Raw genomic sequence first — 25,105 nt, forward strand, 5'->3', positions numbered from 1 at the left:
ATTTAGATAACAGCTTGCCATTTTACTTGTCTAGTAAATGCATCCTGATTTGAAGACAAAAAATAACCACCTTGACAGCACTTGCTATATTATGCATGCAATATATTATAATGAGGTCATGTGACAACAATGTAGAGTACTATTGCTTGAAGAGTTTGTCATTGCATTCAGTTGCACATACTATTAAAAAGAATAATATGCTGTATACAGTATATACTTTTAGCAGTAGTTTCTTTCTGCACTGCTGGATATGTATGGATATATGTGTGAGAGATTGCAGGATAATAGGGAGATGCTGACAGATTTTGTGATCTTACAGCTCAATTTGGGAAGTGAGGAGGACTTGGCGGCCGACCTCCCTCTCACCAGCTTTCATCTGGAGAGCGAGAGACCTCCATGCAGTGAGGAGACCCCACCCATCCCCGCCGGAATGGAGGAGCAGCAGGAAACAGAAGAACGACCGGATGGAGGAGGGGAGGAAGAGATTTCAAACAGGTATTTCACTAATAAATGATAGATCTACATCTGAATGAGTCGACAATTTATGAGTTGAAATACAGTCATCATTTACTCACCCTCATGTCATTCCAAGATGTGTAGCCATCAAATTTATTCAACGCTATGTCAGAAATTATCATTGTAAGCAATCAATTGCGTGCATTTTATTTAGATCATATGCAGAGCTTCTAGGTTTTATTAGAGTAATGGACAATTCACAATACATTCAAGACATTAGGGTCAGTTCACTCATTTCTTAAGTGATTCTTTTGAATGGTGTATTCACACCCGGTACTTTTGGATGTGCTTTCAATGGAAAGGGCATCATGCAACTTTTTTATGTGATGCTGTGAAAAGAAGATGACTTCTTAAGAGTGAGCTGAAAGTTGTATTTTATTGCCCTCTGCTGGCTATCCTGCTTCTTGCAGCATATATATTCATATTTGGTTAAGGAAAATGTACAAATAAAACATCATTATGTATAGTATTGCCTGCCTTATTTTTTTTAAAAATTATTATTATTTGCAGTGCCGTTACTTTGAATAATGAGACTTTTGATTGTGTATTTTGTCTGGGCCTGCAACTTTAATTAAATGAAAATGGTCCAAGTGATGCGCAATGAGTTTAATTGAACTTAGGTCACTTTTTTATGTATATTTTGAACTTGGGTCATTTTTTTATGTATATTTTTCATTTTTTGGCTCATTTAATTTGGTGTATAATTTCTGAACAACAGACTTATTGGGATATATGGCCAGTATTAAATCAAATTGATGATATAGTGGCATTTTATGGTGTAGGCTACTGTATCACGTGCCGTTTGAACTGACGCGCTACAGCGATCTGTCACATTTAAAAGCGCCCAAACGTTGGAAATATTGACAGAATCTTACAGCTGAGAATTTGTTCCATATCAAAAGTAACCTTCTCTGTCTAGTCTGTCGGTGTCAGTGTCCTCTTTGTCCGCGATTTTTCTCTGAGTGAGAAAATGCAGTGGTCCAATCAGTAGTTAAGAGCCTGAACTTGCTTATAGTAATTCGGATATTAGTGCACATGAGTGAAAAAAAAAAAAAATACAGCACAGAAGAATGTCTAATTTAGCTTTAGATTTCTTTGTTGAGCGATTGACCGTGAGATTGAGGCTGAATGCGTGAGTGTCACGCCAGATGCGTGAGAGTTGGCAACCCTGGATGCGCTACTCAGTTTGACGTACATTATGAGAAATTGCAATTGTAATTCCTCTCCATCAGCATTAACACATTACATGTGTATATTTCTAATTTATTGCGGTGGACACGTGGGAACTGTATCATTAACTGCATCACTAGCAGCGTATACGTTAGCCTAGCACTAACGTGAATGACTGATGTAAGAACAACAGACAATCTGCATTAATAGACACAGTTTTATGTTAAAGTGGGCCATAGCTGATTAGCAGAAGTATTTCAGTAAGACAGTAATAACAAGAGTAAGCCAGTTACTGGCTCTTTACCTACTTATCCTTTGGAAGTGCATACAAAAGAGAATTTGCTTTTGCAGAGCATGTACACAACACCAACCAGCTACAGTGTTTGAGGGCGGGTTAAAGTGGAAGATGTTAGCGGGCAGCCAATGAATACCATGGGCTTTATGCAAATGTGTTATGTACATTGGTATGAATGTAAGTCACAGACGTAAGACTGGAATTATACTGACAGCTCATTTTGGCAGTTCAGAATCGATTCTTTCATTCGGGAGACTTTATTTATTTTTCGTGCACTTTAATCTTTAAAAATTTGCAGACCTTTTACATTCACAAACATCTATCTTACACACTGCATGAAAGGTATATCCGAAAAAGCATAATAGGGGCAACTTTCAATCAAAAGCTAATATTACTTTTAATTTGTTTTAATCCTTTTCAGCATTGGTGCTACGTGGTTAACCCAGCCACCTATAATCATGAACATATTTCACTCTATTAGCAATGCAGTCCTTTTCATTTCATCGTGCTAATAACCATAGGTAAAAAAAAAAAAAAAACAGTTTTAAAGGCAGTGTTCAATTGTTGGTTTCTTTTTAACAGGTTTAGCCCTTCTCCAGAACCTGCCAGTATGACAACACGAGGCTGGTTTCGCAGGAAGCCCGTCCACCGGCTGGCTGGAGCCCAGCGGAACAGCTACGACCTACGAGAACGCATCTGCATAGGCAGCATGACAGCCATGGAGGCTGCGGTCTACCAGAAAGTTCCTACAGACGAAGCAGAGGCGCAGATGCTTGCCAGCGCTGACCTGGATGACATGAAAAGTAAGCAAAATCAATTCTTAAGGAGTCGTGAAAATAGCAGGACGCTAATACGCATTGATTTTTGAGACATGGAACAAATCATCTAATCAACCTGCTATTAGTTTTGACATTTCTACAGATATCAGATATTATCACTAGAATATTCTAATGCACAATTTCATATTTCTATGCATATTCCTAACAAAATATTAACAATAAATAATTATTTGTACATACATTATCATTATATTCAGAATTTGGAGGATGCAAATAATTTATCGGCATAATATTGGGGCCATCAAAATTGATTTTTTTTTGCATTTAGTCTTTTTTTATTTGTCTTCAAGTAAAAATAAGATTTAGAGATTCTTGAAAAGCAACACTGCATGAGATATTAAGACTTATTTTTTTAATGAATATAGCTTTAATATGAGTGTAGTTTTATGACTGCACTGGGAGACTTTTTCAAGTGATGAAAATCTAAAACTTAATACAGATAAATTATACACTCTCTGAAAACAAGTCTTAATATCTTATGCAGTGCAGCTTCCCAAGTAAACTTATTTTTTTAAGGCTTTTTAGATATTTTCCCTGGAAAACAGTACATTTATAGTCATTTTTTGTAGTGTAGTAAGCATACATCTTTTGTAGATGACTAGTTAAATCAAGAAAGCATTATTTCAGGCATACATCTTTCATAGATGACTAGTTAAAACAAGGAAGCTTTATTTCAGGGTCTTGTTCAGGGTTTATTTTCTGATAATGACAGGCTGACTATGACTATTCCTTACAAATGTCTTCTTCAGTGCTTAATTAAGAAAGGACATTATTTTTATGATTTTATTTAACATTTCATCAATAATTGTTTCCCCCTGGATTCTGCATGGGGTGTGCGAATTTATAAGCACAACATGCAGCTGTAGCCTTTTGTCCTGAGAATCTGTGCACTTACTGATTTGAGTTTTCAGTGTGTGTAGCCATGATGATTAAAACAAGGATTAAAGCAGACAACTTGCATGTTGTTGCGGTCGTTCGATCTTAATTGAAATTAGTGCAAAATTAGATAGGCGTGTTTGATTTCCTGTGTCATTGGAACCACACCAACGACTGAGTCTCAGGCCGATGGTTTAGCTTGATCTTGACAAGCTAAAGCCTGTAGTCCCTCCAAATGCTTGTTAAAATCTCACTCTAGAGGACAGGGAGTGTTTGTATAGTGGACTTAGACATTCACATTGGCAAGCTTTCTGGTAAGTTTCGGGGCGCTGGGGTATTCGTGTCCATACTCATAAATGTGTTTTGTTGGAAAGCAGAGCAGCAGGATCATTGGCTGGCCATGCTCAGCACTTGGTCTGCCCTCTCCTCCCTTTCCCGCGGTTGTAAACAAGCCTTCGAGATGTTCAGATGTGGTCAGGATCACTGGATCTACGCCATGCACCAGAGTGCTTCCCGTTGTTTTTACATGAATGATTTTCCTTAATAAAGTAAGCTCAACTGATTACAGGGTATGACAGTCCAAGAATACTACTACTCCTTTAAAATCCCTTGCAAGAGCATAATTGGCACTTTCCACAAATAGAATGTCCCATTACAAAAAATAATAATTATTATTATAAAGACAAATCCCATGTTTTTTTTGTTTTTATTTTTGGTTGGGCGAAATGTTAAATAAACTGTTAAAGTCCCCCTGTAGATAATAATTGTATCCCTTAATGTCATATTTAATGTCATAATGTCATATTTAGAAGTTTGTCCCTGTGAAAAAAATTTCTTCATGCCTTAAAATAGCTTGAATGTAACTCTACACCCTTGCTTCATTTAGTATATGTGGAGATTCAGAGATTAGTATACGATCAGAGATTCACTCGGTCAACTTACTGGTAAACGCTGCAAAATGGTATCGCTCTTTGCAACGTCGGACACATGACGGCAATTGATATGATTAGCCTTTTGCTTGACTATGCAATCAAAAAGCTAATAATGTGTCGCTAATGTTACACAAACCATGTTCCCATTCGCCATTTCAGAGTCAGACAGCTGCCTTATAACAATCATCAGAAACACTATGAACAACTTAGAACGCCAGTGGAGAAAGCCATATAATTCATCATAACATTATAAAATACATCATACACCCGCTATATTGCTAAATTTAATTTTTCATATCATAACTGAAAAATACACCAGAATAACCATGCTTCTCTCGAGTCTCCCCTGCTAGTTTGCTGTTAATGATATGCTAACCTGTTGGTTACAAGGTTGTGACGTCAGAAACACCAGATATTTCAAACCGCATTTTTGAGACTGTCTTCATCACTGCAGTTTTAAGGAGAAAATACTCAGCAATTGTGCTGACATGTGAATTTGCACATGGTTTGTCTTAAAGCATATTTAAAATAAACACATATACATATAAACAACATTAAAAACTTGATTTTCACCACAGGGGGACTTTAAGATAAAATTAACATAGGATGAAGAATAGGTATACAATATCAAATGTCTTTCGATAGAAGTGTTGACCGCAATTGCTAAGCTTAACTTTTCAACCTCGTTACCAAAGTTATTATAAGAGAAAAAAGTAAAAAAACAACAAAAAAACCTGTTTCTTTTCCAATAATTTGTAACAATGTGAGACTGAGCTGAAACCTATTTAAGCTATTAAACCTCCCAGTATATAAAACAGCAAAATACACTGGTCAGTGTATCCTTGTTACTTCTAATACATAAAACTGAAAAGGAGAACTTGATACTTTTACTGGAGTAATATTTTAATGGGGTATCTGCACTTTTACCCTAGTTCTTGATTTGTGTGCTTCGTCCACCACTGATAATATTTAGTTTGACCTGTGGGCTGTGGATCAGTTTATGAAGGTTAGGCACCTAATGTCACTAACCTTTGAAAAAAGATAAAAAAGCTTTTACATTTCTCTTAAATATCTTTTTTCAATTAGTCTTTAAAAAAATAATATTAAGGATCTCTTTGTGTGGAAAGTGCAAATTAGTATTTTATTTCTTTAGTGTTTTTATCTTGGGGAATGTCACCGAAGTCATTCACGTACAGTGTCTGGGAGGATCCCTAAATATGTGCTGCACATGACTATGTTTTCTTAGATGCAGAATTTTAAAGTTCTTCCTGACTCGAGGGGTTTGTTTTTAAATGGGCTCCCATGCTCAAGTTGGCCTCCCAGCTGTTCCTCTGTGTCATGTGGTGATTTTTCAAGCCATGGGAATGGCTAGACACACTCTCTTTTATTGAGCCAGATGATTTTCACAGAGCCTAAGTTTAGTACCTTGTTTATCTTAGATATAAAGTCCCATCCAGAATATTTGAATCCATAATGTTTGCTCATGAATGGTTTGCTCATGAACCCTGTGGCATGTTGCATGATGAATGAAATGTGGTTCTTGTGATTTTCAGTTATCTTACTAGATGAAATGTACTGAATGTATCCCTTTAAAAAAATAATATACACGCATACACACACACACACACACACACACACACACACACACACACACACACACACACACACACACACACACACACACACACACACACACACACACACACACACACACACACACACACACACACACACACACACACATTTTTTTTGTGTGTGTATATTATTATATTATTTGTGTGTGTGTGTGTGTGTGTGTGTGTGCAATATAGTGTGTGTATACAATATAGTGGATAAACAGGAGTTGCTATCATTATTAGTTCAATTGTTCAGTATTGTTTACATTTATTTTAATATATCATATATTACATCATTGCTAGTATTGTTTTTTATATTAATATATTAATATATTGCTATTATTAGTTAAATTGTTCAGTACTGCTTATTATATATATTTTTGGCATTTTATTAATAAATAATTGAATGCTAACTTGCCTGCAACTGGTTGGGTTTTGAAGGAAGCATAGGTGTTTCCATCTGGCGTGCCGATACAGGCTAATTTCATGAATGATACTGCTGTTTACTCTACGTGACGTACAGTGCAGATAATATGGCTAAATTAGTCCCTGTGAATGAAGGCCAGAGTCCAGCAGAGTGCTTTTAGGTGAGGGCTGCAACGGCTCTGTGGATGAGTCCCCTCAAGCTATAATTAACTTCACTGTTCCAATTGATTATCCTTCCCAAAGACCCGCCCGCAGCCTTTCCTGCTTTTAGAAAAGAGGAAGCATTGACTGCTCTACCGCAGCAAATTACAAATGAGGCCGCCACACTAGAACAGGCCATTGCATTTAAGCCTTGCATCACACTAGCTTGCTATAAACTGCTCATGTCTAAGTCTGTCCCGCTCCATGCCACTGTTTTCATATGTGTGACACCTTTATAGAGCATTTAGATACCATAAATGTCCGAATGCTCACTTGTGTAAACCACATAATTGATTTTCTTACTTATTTTTTGAATGACCCCATTGTTTTTTTTTTTTTTTTTTTAGAATAGTTTGAAATTGCTTGTTGAATAATCTCAAATGGCATCTTTTTCATATCTCAGTTGTTTCTCCTACAGCAATCTGATTAAGGTACAATTACAGGGAGATTTTATTTTATTATTTTAATTTTGATTTTTTTGGAATATATATTCTTTACATTTTGTTAATTGAAGTTAATTGAATAACCACCAATATTTTCTCACTATTCCAATTGTATCTCACAACAATGTGATTATAGTGTGATTGCAGGGATATTTTTTATTTTTATTTATTTTTATTTTTAATTACATTTTTTTATTTTATTTTTTTATTCATCTTATTTTTCTGAGTTTATAACCTCGAAAAAAGTCTCAATATCCCATTGGTTTTTCCTAGTCAGCAATTACAGTGCAATTACAGTGAACATGAAATATAATATCATCTATTTTGTAAAAAGGATTTAAATGGAGAGCAAATGGAAAAAATTTCTTAAGTTTCTTTCATTCTCCTGAGAAAAAAATACCAAATTTTTTCATAATATTTCTCATTAAAACCTCCCAAAAATCGAATGATCTGAGCTCTCTTTTATCTTATCTACATAATATACACATTAGAGCCTATATTTGTTTCTTCTAAATAATTAAAATGAGTTTTTCTGAGATCTCCTTTATATCTCATGATGAGCAATGAAAGAGCAACCTCTGAGCAATTAAATGTCCCTCTGATATGCATACAAATCTTGTAAATGTCCAGCTATATGGGCTATTGGACGCATCTGAACTGTGATTGGCTAATCCCTGTGCAGGTAACCGCTTGAAAACGAGACAGGGTTGAGCTCTAGAAGCAGCCGTGGTTTCCATGGAGATCGGTCCTGTGGAGACAGTGCTGTGTTTTGTGTGGCACCATGTTGTGCACTTCATCTGCACCGATGGGGTTTCGGATGGAGGTTTTCACCTGTGCTTTCTGATAGGGTGCTGTAACCAGCTCTGTACATGATGGGGGAAAATCCGGACGGAGGACCGCACTTCTGTCCCTCATGAAGCCGCAGGATCAATCGACAACGTCATGGAAAGCACAGAGGCAGCCAATAGATTAGTGCGAGACCTCAAAAGTAGTTCAGTTGTATCAACATTTCCTCTGGATCATCAGCCAATTCCAGTGATCCCTGCTGTTCGCTTGCGTACATGCGGACACGTCTCGCAGAACTACTGCTTGAAGACCCTGAGGCCAGACACCATTTTCTTATCAGGCAGCCAGGTGGATCTTACAAATTCTCTTTGGAATGAGGGCCTAGCTGAGAGATTATCCTTTCCCCTTATTTTCTTCTTTAACTTGCCATTCTTGGACAAAATTTGATTGCAAACCAAATTTCTGGTCATTCCATAGTTCTAGAAATTTGTGCTTCCTGGATATTAGACCGAGTTTTGTGAGTTCTACTTTGTAGAAGGTACAAAATAGCGTCGTGGAAGAGGGTGACATCCTGGATGATCCGGAGGCACCAGGTGTGGAGATGACAGACGTGGAGAAGGAGAAGGACAGCAGCGGCGGCTCAGGGGAGGAATGCCCTGATGCAGATGCTGGAAAGGGGCATTGTGTGGTTCAGGAAAACCCTCTGGGAAGCTTTGCATTGGTCGGCTTTGAGGACTTTGAGGAGTTTGTGCTGGATTTTGATGATTATGACCTTCTGGAGTCCATCCACTCACACCTTGGCTCCCCAATCGAACCGATCCGTAAGTGTTCTTACTATTAAAAAGTTGGAAGCGTGATGAAGGGTAATATTTTCCAGCCACCTTAGTTTTTGCAAATGTCACAGCGACCTCCACTTTGCTTCACACTTACATCATTTTTCGACAGAATTGTGCCATTGTCTTTGACAATTGTAGTTTAGGGTAATGAATGGCAAAAAAACTTGAAATACGCATTTGCACTTGAATGTGTAACATAAAGCTATTGATTAAATCCAATAGGATTTTCCGTTCACATGACTGCGGTTGTGACATTGTAAAACTGCACTCCACCCTCTATAGATCTTGCTCGCATTGGAAATTGATTGCTGGGGATTTCGAACTGAGTTGTTTTATTGATCGTGTAGGGAAATACAAGATAATTAATGTCAAGCCGAGTCCATGCAAACAATTTGCTGACATGAAACATTATGGCCTCCGGTGTGATGTGGCATGTTTGAGTGGATGGCTTATGAAGTTCCATATCCACTCCTGTTGACACATACAGTACATGTGCTGCCAAGCCTCCACAAGCACAAATCATCTCAGGGCAGAGTCATATTACGCAGTAACTTGATTCAGAAATAAAGTATAGTGATTTCTATTGATATTCCTCTTGCATTATTGTTAGAGGTTTGTTTGTCTGTAATTCATTCAGACTGAACCTTTTTTGACCTACACTACCGCTCAAAAGTTTGGGGCAGTTAGTCAACTATTATGTTTATTTTGCAAGGATTATTACGTTTTTTCAGCAAGGATGTATTAAATGCTTTAAAGTGAAATTACATTTTTTAACATTGTTACAAAAAAATTCTGTTTCAACTAATTGCTGTTCTTTTCAACTTTCTATTAATAAAAGAATCCTGAAAAAGGTTTCACGACTTCCACAAAAATATTAAGCAGTCCAACTTTCTTGAGCACCAAATCAGCATCATAGAATGATTTCTGAAGGATCATGTGACACTGAAGACTGGAGTCCTGATACTTACTTTAAGTTATCTTAATATTTCACAATAATACTTTACTCTAATTTTGACCAAATAAATGCAGCCTTGGAGAGCAGATGAAACTTATTTCCAAAAACATTTAAAAAGTCTTACCATGTGTACATTGATTGACACAAGTGGCATCATTACTGTATATGCAGACTGAATTATGATTGGTCTTCGTTCTTACATCTATTTGGATACTGAATTGTGAATGCTCTTGTCTTTCCTGCATGTTTTTAGCCATTTATAGCAACTGAACAGTGATTGTTCGATGAATCTGATGTGCCACCAACAGAAGATGTCTTTGTTAAATTTGCATATGAATCTGTCATCTTTCTTATATCAGCCATAAGCCAAATCAATAATCAAGAAGTTAATACTGACTAACTTTCATATTTTAGACATAGCTATAATAGCTATAAAAAAAATCCAAATTAAGTTTATGGCTTGCGTTTGTTTTCCAAGCTTGAATGCACCCCATTCACAATAATTGCATGGAAAAAGCAACCAGTGCATTATCCATTCTCTTTTTTTGAAGAAGAAAGTCAGGCACACTGGTTTGCAACAACCTGAGTAAATCATAACAAATTTTACTGTTCCTTATATAAAAAGAGATGGGCCTGAAACATTACAGTTATCAATCCGTGTTCAAACACTGCTTTTCACTAATAGCTTACTTGTATTTTGATAAACAATAAAACCCTTAGGCTTTTGCTTTTTTCTTTGTGTTTACTAGTGCGTTGCCCTCAAGGCCTTTTCCTGTCTGTGATTCTCTGCAGTCCCTCAGGAAAATGTCTTTCTGAAGAGCAGACAGACAGTAAAGCAGAGATCAATTTCCATCTTCTCTACTATAGTATATAGTATAGTACTATAGTATCCTTGTCCTTGTGAGGAATTTATTTTTTGGTCCTCATGAGAAAAAACAGCTAATAAATCATACTAAGTGATGTTTTTTTGAGTGTGTGTGTGTGTGTGTGTTATTCGGTGGATAGTTTTTAAAATATTAATAATATTGTATTACATTATAATTATGTATTATAACATACATTAATTATGATGACATTATATATAATATTTTATACATTTATTTTCGAGAGTTTCAGAGGTGTATTCGATTTATTGTACATGCATTTTTAATAGATCTTGACAAAAAGTGAGCCTGTGCCACTGAACCATTTTGAGAGTGTGTTTAAAGGTGGTAAATAGGTAATGTTAACAAAATAAGGGAGGACAGTTCAAATGTTTGAACTGAGATTTCAAATCAGCACTTTTGTGCGTCAAACACAAATTTGCGGCCTGAGTTGGTTTCGTCCTGTGGTGTTTTGATAAAAACTTGGCAGTTTTGGTCTCCTCTAGGATTTTTGCTTTGCTGCCTTAAAAAAGCACAACCAGAGTACAGCCAAAAGGCACGGCCACCTAGCGCTCTACCCCTGGGTAAAGGCCCATCACCAGTGTGTGTACTTTTTTGTTTTTAAAGGGTGATGCGAGGCTAGGAAAGAAAGGGTAAAACAATTACTTTGTTTACCGAACATCCCCGGGCTACTAGGACAACACAAACCAGCTGAGGCCTTGGGCGTCCTGGCAGGCCTCAACCCTTGGAGAGCCCCGGCCTTTTACTTGGCACTCGGAACAGCTGGAGAGAGAGGGTTTCTCATAATACACCCCTTCAATTATCCCAAATTCAATAAAAACCTCGGTTTGTGGGCTAAAATGATACAATATTAAATCACAGCAATTTTTTTGAAAGGCCTACCAACCAAAGTACGCTTCTTAGTTGCACTCAGCTGAGAAGGCCTGGGAATCTCTTGTTTTTCTAGGCCCGTTTTTACTCTCAATCACACCAATGTATGCAATTTCATTGCTACAGTTAAGTGAAAGGTACGTGAACCCTTGGATTTACCATGTACTTTTGTATAAATGGGTGTTTTTAACCCTTTTCAACTTTATGCAAGTCAACAATTCTCAATGTTATGTTTTCTGAGATCTCCATTTCAAGGCATGGATCAGGCAATGCTTGATGCAAATAGAAAAAATCTAAATCTTTGAGTGTTTGTTATAGGGCAGTACAGCTCTGACCAACACTTCCAGTCTGGCTTTGCTGGGCTTGTCCCAAAACCAACATTTGCAGTCTTGACCACTTACATGACATTCTTTCTGTATTTGGCCTAAGTGTTCAAGTGGGTAGAACATTTGATTACCTGATGGAACACACTTACAACATATAGGCCCGGTTTCACAGACCGGGCTTAGATTAAGCCCTTTATGAACATTAAACCTTAGTTCGATTAGGGCATTTTAAGTTCCTTTTATAAACGTGCCTTAGAAACAAACATTATTGGTGTGCATCTTGAGACAAAACAATGACACTGACATGTTTTAACATATATCAATGCAAGTTGCTTTCAGTTAAAACAGCTCAATAATAATTTTTAATCTGGGACTAGCTTAAGCCTTGTCTGTGAAACCAGGGCAAAGTGTTATAAAAATGCAAGTAAAGTTTTTACAGGTCATAATTTTTGTTTACATATTTTGATTTTTAAAACAGTGCAATTTAAAATAAACTCCTACATGTCTGTACAGTATTCCCTATTTAAGAGACGAAACAATTTAGTTAGTGTGATGGTTCCAATTAAGTGACACATGAGTTCCTTAACTTTGACATTTATCGGACCTGGGACAGTCTTGCGCTCTTATTTCCAGTGGCCAGACAGGCCCGTTGTTTGGACTCTAGGTTAGCTGACTCCGATTAACTCAGATCATTCATCTAAGGATTATTAATTTTAGTTAATTGTAATTAACCTGGTATGAATGTTTACACGGTGTGTTCAATGAATACATGAAAATTGTGTTTTTTTCAATGTGTTATTTGTTAAGGCAGACTGTGTTAGTTTATTGTTGGTTCACTCATTTTTTTCTGCATCTGCCTTTACAAAACTGACAGTTTCATTTATTTTATGGGCCTAACCTCTTCCATTTTCTTTCACTTTAAGGTCACCGTTTCGAGGACAATCCTGGGGTTAGACGTCACCTCGTCAAGAAATCATCACGCTGTCAAATACCACGATCAAGCAATAGCTCACCTCCTCTTTCCAGTCTGAAGAGGAGAAAGAGGATGGACAAGAAAACTCATGAGGTGAGACCTGAGCTTCCTGACCGCATGGAGAAAAGAAAAATGAAACCTAGTTTCTTTCATCCAGACAAACAGTTTTCTCCACATTATAACTTATTCTTAGACAAAAAATAACTAAAATGCAAAGTGACCGAACACAGTTTAGGTTTAGTTTATGAGCAGATTGATCCATAATAGAACAGCGTAAAAAAAAAAAAAAACATGCCAGGCATACAATTGTATAGTAAACATTGAAAAACTAGCCAAAAATGAGTATTGATTTTGAGATCTGAATTTTAGTGTTGTTCCTCAAGAGGTAGCTCAAAGTAAAGCCTCTATTTTCCCTAGATTGACATTGATACTGATAATGAGGAAGTGTTAATAGAGATAATCAATCTAGAGGAGCAGGAGAGACCCTTGATTCAGAGATCTTTCCTCTAGTCTCCTGATACCTATTGATCTGTTTCATCCTGTGGGATTCATTAAACGAGCGAGATCTGTGTCTCTAAATCAGTTGGATTAATTGCATAAGGCACTTAAGTCAATCAACACTGGAGTATGTGCTATTCATGTGGTTTTATCTTCTGATATATAAGCTCTGTATCAATCAGTGGAGCAGAATCATTTTTCTCACTGGAGTGCAGGATTCATTTACACATGCATAAAAGTCCTCCATAGAACACAACAGTGAATTCACATTTTTTAAGCACCTCAGTTCCAGAAGCATTTTTGCTTTTTCCTTTTTTTTTTTAGCCATTTTAACAGTTTATTCAGTAAATTGTTCTTCAGCCAAACGAATCATCAGAGATGAATCAACATTACATTGCATTGATTCAAAGCAAAAGCTATTTGGAAATCTGAAAAAAGACAGTGCTTAGTGTTTTTTAAAGGAAATAAACTATTAATCTCTTTGCAAATACCAATCGAATCTGAATTCACAGTACAATATAAAATAATTAACTTATAGCCATTGACTTGTTATTTGTACTTCTTATAGTCTTATTTTACTATTATATATAATCTATTATAGTACTACATTTATAATTAGTTTTCATTTTTAGATTTTTCAGGTTTCATTGTAATTTTAGAAGTTATGTACTTTTGTAATTTTTTAATAACAAAAGTACATAACGACTCGGTTACTAACGTAACCTCGGTTCCCTGAGAGGAGGGAACGAGTATTGCGTAAGTAGCTTACGCTATGGGAAAACTCCTTTTCTCGAGAATACTGAAGTCTTTATGTAAAACGCATTGCAGCTGCACAGCTGACAGCAATGAACAAAGGAAGCTCGGTCATTGGCTGTGCTGCGGCAACTTGCTCGAACCAATGACGGGGCGACTCTGAATGCGCGACCAATGAGCGCGCTTCGCGCCCGCGCGCGTCAGTGCCCGTCAAGATGGGCGTGGCCAAGAGCTATTTATTGGGCGCCCCGTCATGAGAGTTCTTTAGGTTAAAACGACTGAAGCGAACTAACCAAGCACAAGCACGGCAGCTTACGCAATACTCGTTCCCTCCTCTCAGGGAACCGAGGTTACGTTAGTAACCGAGTCGTTCCCTTTCGAGAGGTCTCTCCTATTGCGTAAGTAGCTTACGCTATGGGAACACCATGCAAAACGCCGTGCATGCTGAACTTCGCCTTATGATAGCCAGAGGCAGGTGCCTGAGCTGAAAAGCAAAGTTATCATCCAACTAGCCGGCAGAGGCGAGCTTTATATGTGGGAAAAAATACAGAGCGGCTAGAAGGCGCTCAGTTCGACACAAGCACATACATAATCTAGATACGAACTCGTAGTTCAACTAGCATCATACTGATAGTACATTGGAATGCAATGTCGGGACCTGTAGGTTGTAGAACCTGATAAATGTGGACGGTGAGGCCCAGCCCGCCGCCGCACAAATATCCTCGATCGATATCCCGGTCGACCATGCCCAGGAAGAAGCCACACGCCTGGTGGAGTGTGCTTTGACTCCCCAGGGGCATTGAAGTCCCTTAGCTTCATAAGCCAGTGCTATAGCCTCAACTATCCAGTGAGAGATTCTCTGCTTTGAAACGGCGGAACCTTTCGTACGGCCGCCAAAGCATACAAACAGTTGTTCTGTCTGTCTGAATAGGGCAGAACGCTCCAAATACACTCTGAGAGCCCTAACGGGGCAGAGTAGATAGCGTCGTGTTCGTCTGCTGGAGACGACAGCGCAGTTAGGGAGATAACCTGTGCTCTGAAGGGAGTGGTGAGCACTTTAGGAATATACCCGTGTTTCGGTCTAAGGACGACCCTGCAGTCGTTAGGTTCGAATTCTAGGAAGGCAGCGCTTGTCGAAAGCGCGTGCAGGTCGCCCACTCTTTTGACCGAGGCGAGTGCCAGCAAGAGCGCAGTCTTAAGCGAGAGCTGTTTAAGGTGCACGGTTCGGAGTGGTTCGAACGGGGGCCCCTTAAGAGCGTCCAGGACAGAAGCTAGGTCCCAGATCGGCAGGGAGGGGGGGCGTGAAGGGTTCATCCTCCTAGCGCCCCTTAGGAAACGAATAATTAGGTCGTTTCTTCCCAATGGACGTTCCATTACAGGGTCGTGTGACGCTGTGATGGCCGCCACATATACTTTGAGCGTGGAGGGGGTGCGGCCCGCCTCCAGAAGCCCTTGTAGAAAAGCGAGTACGTTCGTAATCTCGCATGTTTCAGGGTTCAGGCCCTTGGCATTACACCAGTCACTGAACACTTTCCATTTCTGAGCATATAAGCGTCTCGTGGAGGGCGCCCGCGCCTCAGCGATGGTTTTTAGTGCTCCGCTCGTGAGGTTCCTGGGAACCCGTTGAGGGGCCATGCATGAAGGGCCCACAGATCGGGCGGGGATGAAAATATCATCCCGCTGGCCTGACTGAGGAGGTCTGGCCTCAGTGGAATCGGCCGTGGTGCAGATTGCATTTGCATCAGATCTTGAAACCATGTTTGGTTCTTCCAGAGTGGGGCTATCAGAAGCACTGCGTTTTGCTCCTCTCTGACCCGACTGATGACCTGTGGCAGCATCACGATCGGGGGAAAGGCATATAAGGGGCGGCTCGGCCAGCTCTGGGCGAGTGCGTCCGTGCTTTTCATGAAGTAAAGAGAGCAGTGCGCGTTCTCCTTGGAGGCGAAGAGGTCGATCTCCGCTTTGCCAAAGGTTTTCCATAACCACTGAATCGTCAGCGGGTTGAGAGCCCATTCTCCTGGGAGAATCTTGTCTCTGGATAGCATGTCTGCCCCCTGGTTCAGGGCGCCTGGCACATGCGCTGCTCTCAGCGAGCGCAAGTTGTGCTGGGACCATAAAATCAGTCTCCTGGCCATTGAATGCATGGAGCTCGACCTGAGTCCACCCTGGCGATTTATGTACGACACTACCGTCATGTTGTCCGTTCGGACCAGGACGTGTTCGTTTTTTAGATGTGGAAGCAGGGCTCTGAGAGCCAAAGCGACCGCTTTCATCTCCAGACAGTTTATGTGTAGGCGCTTTTCCGGGTTTGACCAAAAGCCGGAGACAGGCCTGCCCTCGTAAAGGGCCCCCCAACCTATTTTGGAGGCATCTGTCGTTATCATCTTTCTCCTTGTGTTCACACCCAGACTCACGCCTGACTGGTACCAGTCGGCGGCTTTCCAGTGCGTCAGGGCTTTTATACAGCCGTGGTTCGCTCTGATTAAAAGGTGGCCCGAACGCCACGCGTGAGTAGGGACGCGGCTCTTGAGCCAGCGTTGGAGAGGGCCCATATTTAACAATCCTAGCTGGAGTACGGCCGATGCTGAGGCCATGAGACCGAGCATCCTCTGAAACCGCTTGACGGGGGCGCGGGCACCCGCCCTGAATGATGTTGCAAGGCGCCGGATGGTGAGCGCGCGCTCTGATGAGAGACGCGCTGTCATTTGCATCGAGTCTAGAACTATTCCCAGGATCTAATCCAAGATCTGTGTGTTATTAACTGACTCTCTGATTGTGCTAGGACAAGCCAATCGTCGAGATAATTCAGTATTCGCACTCCCCTTCGTCTCAAGGGGGAAAGTGCTGCATCCATACATTTCGTGAATGTACGGGGAGCCAGGGACAGGCCGAACGGAAGTACTGTGTACTGGTAAGACTGTCCCTCGAAAGCGAATCTCAGAAACGGCCTGTGATGAGGCGCTATTGGAATGTGAAAGTAAGCATCTTTCAAATCCGCTGAGAGAAACCAATCTCCTGGGTGTACTTGCGCGAGGATATGCTTGGTTGTTAACATTCTGAACGAGCGAATCATTAGTGCTTTGTTCAGGTGTCTGAGATCTAGGATGGGGCGGAGACCGCCATCCTTTTTCGGGACGAGAAAATAGCGGCTGTAAAAACCTCATAGCTCATAGAGGGGGGAACAGTTTCCACAGCGCCCTTTTCTATTAGTTTGCGCACCTCGGTGCGTAGAACATGTGAACACTCCTTTCTCACTTTCGTCTCGACCACAGTCGTAAAACGTGGTGGTCTGCGAGCGAACTGGAGTGAGTATCCATGCTTTACTATATCCAATACCCATTTCGGCATATCTGGAATGTTTTCCCATGCCGCTGCGTGTACAGATATGGGCTGAATACAGGCTAGCGGCGGGCCGCTGTGACGTAGGGACCCGGCCAGGGAATCGCCTGAGCTCGTAGCTCTCAGAGGCGCGGGCGCGCGCTGAGCAGCTGAGTGAATGGGCGCGTGTGTGATTACAACAGCGCGCGCCGTGTCTGTAAAACTCGCAGCCTGAGCTGGGGTTGTGTTTGACACTGTAAGGACAGTGTTTATAAGTGGGGGTGCATAAACAGTGGTAGGCACACTCGTCACTTTTATAATGTTTCCCGCTTTTACTAGGGGTGAATTTATAACTGTGTGAACAGTGCTTGTGTGTAGTGGTGCGTACATGACCGTAGGCACTTGATCTACATTCATGGGGCGCGCAGCCTGAGCTGGAAATGAATTTGGCACTGTTTTGACAGTATCTGGGAATGCACACTTTGTGGACATGTGGACCCTTAGTGACACAGGCAGAAAAAGACTCTTTTTGTGTTTTCTGTGCGTCGCCGTAAAAACGGCGTTTGTTTGCAGGTGAGCGAGCTCTTTGACTGGCCCATTGACTGCTGTATGGACATATCCAGCCGCCTGTAAGGGGACTGGGTAATGTTTGAGCTTTTGCAGAGAGAGTGGTCCGGCTTTTGCGAGACACGCACTCTCTTCTCATTCCTGTGGCTAGGACGGCTTTCGAGGCTCAGGGTTCAGCACAATCTTGGGCCGAGGACCCCGTCGCTCAGACGGCGGCTTGCGGTTGTGAGAGCGCGAGCGGCGTCGAGTGTCAGCCTGAGGCGCGGGCTGAGAGGCGGTGGGAGCTGTTCTAGCCCGCTGCGGCTGTAGCGATCTCTGTCTGCTCTGCGATGAGCTGGAGCGCTTGGGCAGGAAATGGCGCATAGCTTGTGAAGCGTTCTGGGCCTCAGTGAAGCGTTCGGCGAAACCCTTAACCGCCGGTCCAAACAGCCCGCAGGTGGAGATAGGCACGTCGAGAAATGGCGCCTTATCCGCGTCCTTCATCTCCGTCAGAGTTAACCACAGATGGCGCTCGAGAACAGTCAAATTAGCCATGGCACGGCCAATAGACTGGGCGGTGGCCTTCGTGGCTCGCAGAGCTATATCAGTTGCGCTGCGTAGGTCCCTGAAGGCTTGGGGTTCGGGGCCAGACCCGTCCATAGAGCGGAGAAGTTTGGCTTGGAACACTTGAAGTAACGCAATTGAGTGAAGCGCTGATGCAGCTTGGCCGGCGGCGGCGTAGGCGTGACCGGCGAGAGCAGAAGTAGTGCGGCAGGGCTTCGAGGGGTGGGAAGCTTTGGCTTTCCATCCGGTGGTGGAGGGCGGGCAGAGATGATTGGCCACGGCCTCCTCGAGGGGCGGTGTTCCCTCGTAGCCTCTTTCCTTCGCGCCGTCCACAGAGGAGAGCGAAGAAGAAAAAGAAGGCTTTAAGGGCGCAGAGTGGGGGGCTTTCCACGACTTGGTGAGTTCGTCGTGAACTTCCGGGAAGAAGGGAGAAGGCCTTTGCCGAGGGGCCTGCTGGGGCCCCTGCAGAAACCACTCATCCAATCGGCTCCGGGTTGGTTCTTCGGGAGAGGACCAATCGAGCCCGAGGTCTTCTACGGCCTTAGAGAGGACACGGATAATCTCGGTATCCATGGTGGAGCCCCCGCTCGTGCTAGCTAGCGTCGACGGGGCGGGTTCGAGAGTGGAGCCAGAGTGGGGCCAGTCGTCCGATGCAGCGTCGATGGACAAGCTGTCATCTATTCCCCCATCGTCCTCGGACGCGCCGAAAGTCACAAGGCCCACCGCTCTGCTAGAGGGGTGTAGGTCCGGCTGGGTGAACTGAACCGGCGGTGGGGAAGGCAAGGGCGGCGGTGAAGCACGCGGAGACTGGCTCGGCGTGACGTCACTGAGCTCAGGTTCAGGAAGCCTCTGTGAGCGGCGCTTTTTCTTGCGCGCTCAAACAGAGGGGTGGCGGCGATGGGCTCGCTCACGGCGAAAGCGGCAAGGCGAGCCCGCAGTGCGGAGAGACCCAGGTCATCACATTCCGGGCATCCGCCCTTGGTCAAAGCAGCTTCTGCGTGGTCCCGGCCCAGGCAGCGAGCGCAGATGATGTGACGATCCCCGTCTGGGAGAGGGTCTTTGCACGACGCGCAGGAAGGCATTTGAAACAACGCCTCAGAAATTTGCTCTTTTACAAGTGTCGCGGGGCGAACAGATGTAAAGATACTTGCGTGTGTGGCACGCCGGATGGCTCAGTAGGATGGCGTTCGAAGGCGGCTGAAGGTGCCGACGTCCTCGTAGCAATCCCGCTGGTATGCTTTTCGACGGCGGCGAAGGCTTCAATAATCCGGAGGATCCAGCGAAGAAGGTGTTCGCTGAAGGAGATTAAATCTAAAGAACTCTCATGACGGGGCGCCCAATAAATAGCTCTTGGCCACGCCCATCTTGACGGGCTCTGACGCGCACGGGCGCGAAGCGCGCTCATTGGTCGCGCATTCAGAGTCGCCCCGTCATTGGTTCGAGCAAGTTGCCGCAGCACAGCCAATGACCGAGCTTCCTTCGTTCATTGCTGTCAGCTGTGCAGCTGCAATGCGTTTTACATAAAGACTTCAGTATTCTCGAGAAAAGGAGTTTTCCCATAGCGTAAGCTACTTACGCAATAGGAGAGACCTCTCGAAAGGGAACTACTATAGATAGTGGCCATGGAGAGACATCTTTGTTTGAACCTGGCCTACACTGGGGAGAAAGAGAATGGCTTTCTCCTTGATTTGCCGGTTTCGCCCTAGAGGCGGTGGTTGGAAAGTTCAGAAAGGGGAAGGCGCTCTCAGCTGCATTTAGGACCATGTTTCAAGTTTCAAGTTTGTATTTATTTATATAGCACATTTAAAAACAGCAAACAGGGCTGACCAAAGTGCTGAACAATACACAAGATAAAGAACAAAGACAAACCACACATTCATGACAGAAGCTCACAATGAATTAAAAGCTAAAGAAAAAAAATAGGTTTTAAGAGAGGATTTATAAACAGTTACAGATTGAGCAGCTCTGATGTAAACCGGAAGACTGTTCCACAGCCTAGGGCCAGCAACAGCAAAGGCTCTGTCCCCTCTATTCTTAAACCGAGATCTGGGGACAGACAGAAGTCTCTGATCACCAGACCTCGGGTTTCGTGTGGGGTTGTGTGGACAGAGTAGCTCAGACAAATAGCTCGGTGCCAGATTATTTACGGATTTAAAGACAAATAAAAGAATTTTAAACTCGATTCCAAAATGCACAGGTAGCCAATGCAGGGATTTTAAGATAGGTGAAACATGATCAAATTTGCGTTTTCTTTTGAGGAACTTTGCAGCAGCGTTCTGTACTAATTGGAGACGCGCAATAGACTGTTTGGGTACGCCAAAGTAGAGAGAGTTGCAATAGTCCAACCGCGATGTAATGAGCGCATGGATTGCACTCTCTAGTGTTTTCTCAGAAAGGGAGGATTTAATTTTAGAGAGAAGACGTAACTGAAAAAAAAGCAAGAACTAATCACCGCATTGATTTGTTTTTCAAATTTCAGGTTTTGATCCCAGAGAACACCTAGGTTCTTAATGCAAGATGACTTTGGATCAAGATAGTCCAGATCAATGTTGCTGCTATTATAGTTGTCATGGGGGCCAAAGACTATAACCTCAGTCTTGGATTCATTCATAAATAAGAAGTTTTGAGAAAACCACATTTTTACTTCCTCTATCCATGTATACCGCTGAGATCCGTATCCACATCCAGACATACGGGAGGGCCTGGCCTATCATGGTCCGAGGACCGTAGACAGGGGCAAAGAGCCAGTGTCGCCTCTGGTGCGCCACCTCCGTGGAGGAGTAGGTTTCAGAAGAGGCGCGACTCCTGCAAGAAGAGGAATCTGAGGGAGGTAATTCAGTACAAACGTACACTTCATCGGTGATGGATCACCTCCCCTGAGGGCGTGATTATATCTTAGCCCTCTCCTCTCTTCCCCGACTCCCCAGGCACTTCTTACATCAGGCCTGAGGTTGGGCCCATGGTGAGAACAATGCTCTGATGGCCCGCCTCGGCTTGGTTAGTGAGAGTGCCTCTTTCAGGCACGTAAAGGTGGTAGACCCCATGTTCATAAAGAACTGTCGGGTGAGTCTTCACTTGGCACACCACAGGTGAACTGAGTTGGTCTTCTTTAAGAGTAATTTTTGTGTGCAACTAACAATAAAACGTATCTCCCTACAGACCTCGTTCCCTGTATAGAGTTCAGAGGTGTCAATTCCAGGGGTCAGAAAGAAAAAGTCCTGCCATATGTTTATTCCACCCATTAACTCAGCCAGCTGATTTCACTAATAAGTTCTATCTCCTGGCTGAAAAATTGTGCTAATTAGCAAATCCAGGTGACTGGAACAAAATACTGAGGAGGAATTTTACTTTCTGAACCTGGACTTGACATCTCTCATAGAGTTATGGGGTCATGTCAATGTCAATGTCAATGTCATAAGTTAAGGTACAATTTTTGGTATTAGGGCCCTGAAGGTCCCCTGTTAGGTGGCTAGACCGATAGAGAGAAGCACCAGTTGTATGGGCTGCTTTTGTGAGTATGTGAGAGCTTCCCTTGTTGTCATATGTAAGAAAAAAGCGAGGTGTGCCACCGCTCATTCTAGTTGTAAAACTATGTTTATAGCTCAGGCCTCCTCATATGGTGGGAGTATTTAAGGCCGCCGCTCATTCATATGAAATATGTTATCAGCGGAGAGTTAAGTGGCAGAATGTCATTCTAGAAAGAAGAATGGGAATTTTTTATGCTACCGCGTGTTTTTTGGCTATTAGCTACCTAAGGTTGGAGTAGTTGGTCTCTCTCTCTCAAAAAAAAAATTGTTTTGGAGTATAGACTGACGCTGGAGCTTCAGATAGATCTTATGTCCGGCCCACTTGACCGTCTGACATCTTTTGGTCCTGAGTACATCGGCCCCTTGAGCTCTGAGCTCTTGGCTGAGCGATTCTGCAGCCTCTCGTATGAAAAAAAAAATCTCATAAGGCTGTGGCTCCTTCGAGCCCTTAGGTAGATCTATGATTAAAGGCTGGCCCTCACCGGGGCCGTCTCTGTAGCTGGCTTAGGCAATGCTAGGCATAGTGAAGGCGTTCTGCTAAAGCATTTCTGTCTCTGGCCCTTCACTTTGTGAATGAAGGTTTTTAGCATCCCTATATGACAACCTCCTCCCATGGGAGTCGTTAGGCCAAGGTTCGCCCCCTTCTCTGCATTCTGGGGCGAGAAGAGTAAAGCAGCTTGGTGCAGAGGCATGATTTATAAAGACCATGGGTTAGGCCTCAATAAGGCCTTCCCAGTACAATGGGTCTTTCTTGAGCAGGGTCAGGCCATCTTTCGCCTCACAAAGAGACTGGGTTTTGTCTGCCCGACCCCGCCGTGCAGAACTAGCATATGGATTTGGGCCAACAGAATAGGCTCCACTCACCTCGCTAAGCTACTGCTTGAGCGTCGGGTTGTAGGTGGGTGGCTTACAAGCAAGCCCCACTCCCCTAGGCTGGGCACAGATAAAATTCTGTCACCTTTAGAGCCGCTGGCCTGCACCCTGTTAAATCTCAGGATAAGGTGGTAGTATTCCCCTGTGATACGGGGTAGGTCTGAGTACTTCACTTTCCGTTCTGTATTATCCTACCTCTCACCATTAAGGCCCGGGTCGAGCAGAAAGTTCTAACTTCACTTCCTTTTGGTTTTCGAAGTACACTCCTGTCAAGACAGAGCATTGCCATGAGCTGCCATTGCCCATGCGTACAGATGGTATGCCCCGGACTCTGGGGCCTCCGTTGAGGCAGAGTGGTGTATGTTGTACGTTTTTTGCTGAGTACACTGCCATGGGCAATGTTATTATGTACCAAGATGCTGTAGGCGCTGTGTAAACAGCTTATTTGCCAACGAAGGCAAATAGGAAGTGCGCCTCAGCAGGCCTCATTGACTGGGCAGCCCCCAAGAGGGCACAGTAGGCCAGCTTACCTCAGGTGGTTGGCCTTAGTAGTTTGGGCAATAGAATCACTGATGGTTAGTAGGCCTTAAACAGGCCTTCCTTGGAGGGAGTCCTTACGTTGTGGGACATAAATCTTAGCTGCGACCAGGTAGCTAGCCTTATTAGGCCTCCTGTGGGTGGCCTCAATATTTGTGTTGGTGTAGTATGGTTCCCAACAGTATATGTGTGTAGCAGAATAGACTGGCTATCAGCTAGTAGGCCCAACCAGGCTTCACTGATCGCGAGTCCCCGGCAGTATGAATTTGGCTGGCAAACAGTGGTGTTGATGGTCAGGTGTTGAGCTTAGCAAGGCCTCCCTGACACTGAACCTCATCATGGGATGCTCAGCGGTTAATTCGCTGGCCAATCAGACAACTGGCTTCAGTGGGCCTCTCTGGAGGCTAGCCCACAATTATGATCAGCCGAATAGAATTGACCACTTTCAAGCTGTTGGCCTTATCAGGCCACAATGTAGCTCGGTCCCCAACTTTACGGCCATGGCAGTCAGCTTCTTACCTAAAGAAAACTTTCAGACGACCGGCTTTAACAGGCCGCTCCGAGACTGAGCCCCAAGACTGGCAGGCCTTAGCAGGCCGCCCTTGGATTGACACCCGGAATCAGGGTTCATAGCAATAACCAGAGTTTAGCTAGCTATCAGGTAGCAGGCCTCTCCAGGCCTCCTTGAAGGCAGGTAGTAGGCCTCACCAGGCCTCTCTGAAGGCAAAGTCCCAAGGATGGGCAACTGCACAGCTATCTTTACTGCCTCTTTGTAAGTGGTCTCCCAGCGATGCTGGGTTCTGCTAGCTAGTGGCTGCTTGCTCTCAGTTCAGCTGGCCTTAGCAGGCAGCTTCTGAAGGCGAGCTTGCACCCTAGCATGACCAATGGTCATTTTGTCTTCTACTGGTTCCCTCCCAGAACCTCTTTTATCTAGCCTACAGCCTAGTGTGACCCGAAGGTGAGTGGTTCTGGCATGTCATTTGAATTAGCTGGTTTTTGACAATTGTCACTGCCAATGGGTATGCACTCCTCTTAGCATGGTGCTGTAGGTATATCGTTCCCTTTAGCGTCAATCAATGCAGTGTGATTTCCCTTTCGAAAGGGAACGTCTAGGTTATGACTGTAAACTCTGTTACCTGAAAACAGGGAACGAGACACTGCATCTTTTCGTCATGTCTCGGGGCCTGCCTACCAAACAGTCCCTTCAGACAAAAATGCTAAAACAAAAGATATATGATATTACTGTCGTATATTTCAGTTTTACTCCCCTTCCAACTAGAGCTGTACTTGTTTGGCTGTTTCCTATGAGCTGCCTAGGTAATGGCCTTGAAGCAACTTTGGTTATGATTCTTTAAAAGTGCTTTACAGGGCTCCAGACTAACTTTTCCACTGGTTGCACTGGTGCTACCGACTTTCTCAGTTATCTATCTATCTATCTATCTATCTATCTATCTATCTATCTATCTATCTATCTATCTATCTATCTATCTATCTATCTATCTATCTATCTATCTATCTATCTATCTATCTATCTATCTATCTATC

General features: G+C 43.0%; 1 protein-coding gene across 1 annotated transcript in view; it reads left to right on the forward strand.

Moving 5' to 3' along the window:
• slc4a3 (solute carrier family 4 member 3) overlaps nt 1–25,105 on the forward strand; it is a 106,351-nt gene that overhangs the window by 60,280 nt on the left and 20,966 nt on the right. The window contains exons 5-7 of the mRNA XM_077215686.1: nt 320–495; nt 2,564–2,784; nt 12,895–13,037. Coding sequence (XP_077071801.1) covers nt 320–495; nt 2,564–2,784; nt 12,895–13,037 — 540 coding nt within the window. The remainder of the gene's footprint in view (nt 1–319; nt 496–2,563; nt 2,785–12,894; nt 13,038–25,105) is intronic.

Source organism: Siphateles boraxobius, unplaced genomic scaffold (genome assembly GCF_051911475.1).
Source record: "Siphateles boraxobius isolate OS27281-9 unplaced genomic scaffold, OSU_SipBor_1 7, whole genome shotgun sequence".
Classification (NCBI taxonomy): Eukaryota; Metazoa; Chordata; class Actinopteri; order Cypriniformes; family Leuciscidae; genus Siphateles; species Siphateles boraxobius.